The following is a 2,037-nucleotide window of genomic DNA, read 5'->3' as shown; positions in this document are numbered from 1 at the left end:
TAAGATTTTTATGGGGTATTACACCTAGCGTACCACATCATCAATGATTAGAATTTACACTAAATTATCATGTTCCTATATATAACTTTCCCCTAGGACAGCATAGTCCCAAGATCTATTTTAATTATTATAATTTAAGTATTCTTAGTTTTGAATTAGTTGTTTAGAAGCCCAAAATTAATCATGTCTTTGAAAATGTTTAAAATCCCTAAATCTTTGTATCTTAAGTTTGAATTTAGTAAGTACTTTCATTATGAACTTACCAATTTGCCACTCATATTATTCCTCGTGGATTTGACCTCGACTCTTGTTGGGTTATTATAGTGACAACTACCGCCTTGCACTTAAATTGACGTGTAAGTTAAGTGTTATCAACATCCATTCACATTCTCAGAACTTGACCAAACAATCTCAACCACACTTTCCGCATCTTTTCTTCCACCAATATCACTCCAACCTTTTCTCTAATACTCTTATTCCTAATCCTATCTATCCTAGTAAATTGACACATTCATTACAACACCCTTATCTCCACCACCTTCACCTTTTGAATGCGGGAGTTCTTGACTGGCCAATACTTTGCTCCATAGAATATAATTAGTCGAATTGCCACTCTGAAGAACTTAACTTTAAGTTTAGGAGGCACTTTCTTATCGTACAAGACTCCCAAAGCAAGCCTACATTTCAACCACCTTGCACTAATACGGTGTGTGACATCCTCGTCAATCTCTCCATTCCTCTGAATCATAGAACCAAGATACTTGAAACTATTTCTCTTCTGATCAGCATGGGAATCCAGCTTTACTACCACATCTGCCTCATGCGAAAAAACAACAAACTTGCACTCCAAGTATCCCGTCTTGGTCCTGCTCAACTGAAACCCTTTAGACTCTAGGGTTTGTCTCCAAACCTCTAACTTATCAATTACTCCTCCCGAGTTTTGTCAATTAGGACTACATAATCAGCAAATAATATACACTAAGGAACCTCTCCTTTGATATGCCGCGTCAAAACATCCATCACAAAGTGAATAAAATAGACTAAGCATTGGTCCCTGGTGCTATCCTATCAAAATAGAAAAATGCTTTAAATCTACTCTGGCTATCCTCACACGAGTCTTCGTTCCATTGTACATGTCCTGAATTGACTTAGTGTATGCTACTGAAACACCTCTAGCCTCTAAGTACCTCCACAGAACATCCTCGAGGACTTTGGCGTATGCCTTCTCAAAATCGACGAAAACCATGTATATGTCCTTTTTTCTCATCCTATACTACTCCACTAGACTCTTCATGAAATGAATTGCCTCGGTAGTGGAGCGATCTGGCCTTAGTCTAAACTTATTATTCAAAATAGTCACGATCTTCCTCAGCCTCAACTCTACCATCCTTTCTCAAACCTTCATAGTGTGATTCAACGACTTAATGTCTCTATAGTTGTTGCAACTTTGAATGTCACCTTTATATTGTATAGTAGAGCACACATATTTTTAATTTTGCAAATGTCATAATACCTCCTTAACTACAGTTAATGCATAACTATTTTTCTAATTAAAGTTGGGCTCAGAGGCCCATTTATTAATAAATAAAAGGGAAATATACATCAAAATGAACCAAAAATTTAAAGTATTTACATTTTCCGGTCATATATTAATTCTCAAAATGCTTGATCGGCTAAAAGAAATTACCGTCTGTACCCCAAACCTGTGCATTAATTGTTTCAAGCCTTTGATGGCGCCTTTTTTTTCTTTTCCTTATTTCCAATCATAGGCTTTCCATTATCTTTAATTACAACAATGTTTTCTATTATCTGTTCATCTTTCTTTCTTTAAAATATATTTTTGTAGCTTTTTTCTTTTTGTGTTATTTTAATTTTACTCTATTTAAATATAAAAATAGATAGAGTAGCAAATTATATTTTGGTTGAGAAGAATATTTAAAAAAGTAATTAGAATACAATAAATAGTAATTAAATGAATACTAAATTTATTTATTTAAGAATGTTTAAATTAATAAAAGTATACTATCTTTGGTTAGA

The 2,037-nt window shown here is 33.8% G+C and overlaps 1 protein-coding gene across 1 annotated transcript; it reads right to left on the bottom strand.

Annotated features, from left to right (window-relative positions):
- Nucleotides 1–514: 514 nt before the first annotated feature.
- On the bottom strand, nucleotides 515–1,246 carry LOC107879038. Its single transcript, XM_016726169.1, has 2 exons — nucleotides 1,114–1,246; nucleotides 515–813 (listed from the first exon to the last, which is right to left on the bottom strand). Exons 1-2 carry the CDS (start codon nucleotides 1,244–1,246, stop codon nucleotides 515–517), a joined length of 432 nt encoding a protein of 143 aa, XP_016581655.1.
- Nucleotides 1,247–2,037: the final 791 nt, after the last annotated feature.

This window comes from Capsicum annuum, unplaced genomic scaffold, assembly GCF_002878395.1.
Source record: "Capsicum annuum cultivar UCD-10X-F1 unplaced genomic scaffold, UCD10Xv1.1 ctg5012, whole genome shotgun sequence".
Lineage (NCBI taxonomy): Eukaryota > Viridiplantae > Streptophyta > Magnoliopsida > Solanales > Solanaceae > Capsicum > Capsicum annuum.
This window is presented reverse-complemented; position numbering and strand designations above follow the sequence as displayed.

Coding starts and splice junctions, on each gene's coding strand:
- LOC107879038 (XM_016726169.1), bottom strand. CDS start 1,246: ATGGTTTTCGTCGATTTTGAGAAGGCATACGCCAAAGTCCTCGAGGAT. Junction 814..1,113: donor GTACAATGGAACGAAGACTC/GTGTGAGGATAG, acceptor CGCATGAGGCAG/ATGTGGTAGTAAAGCTGGAT.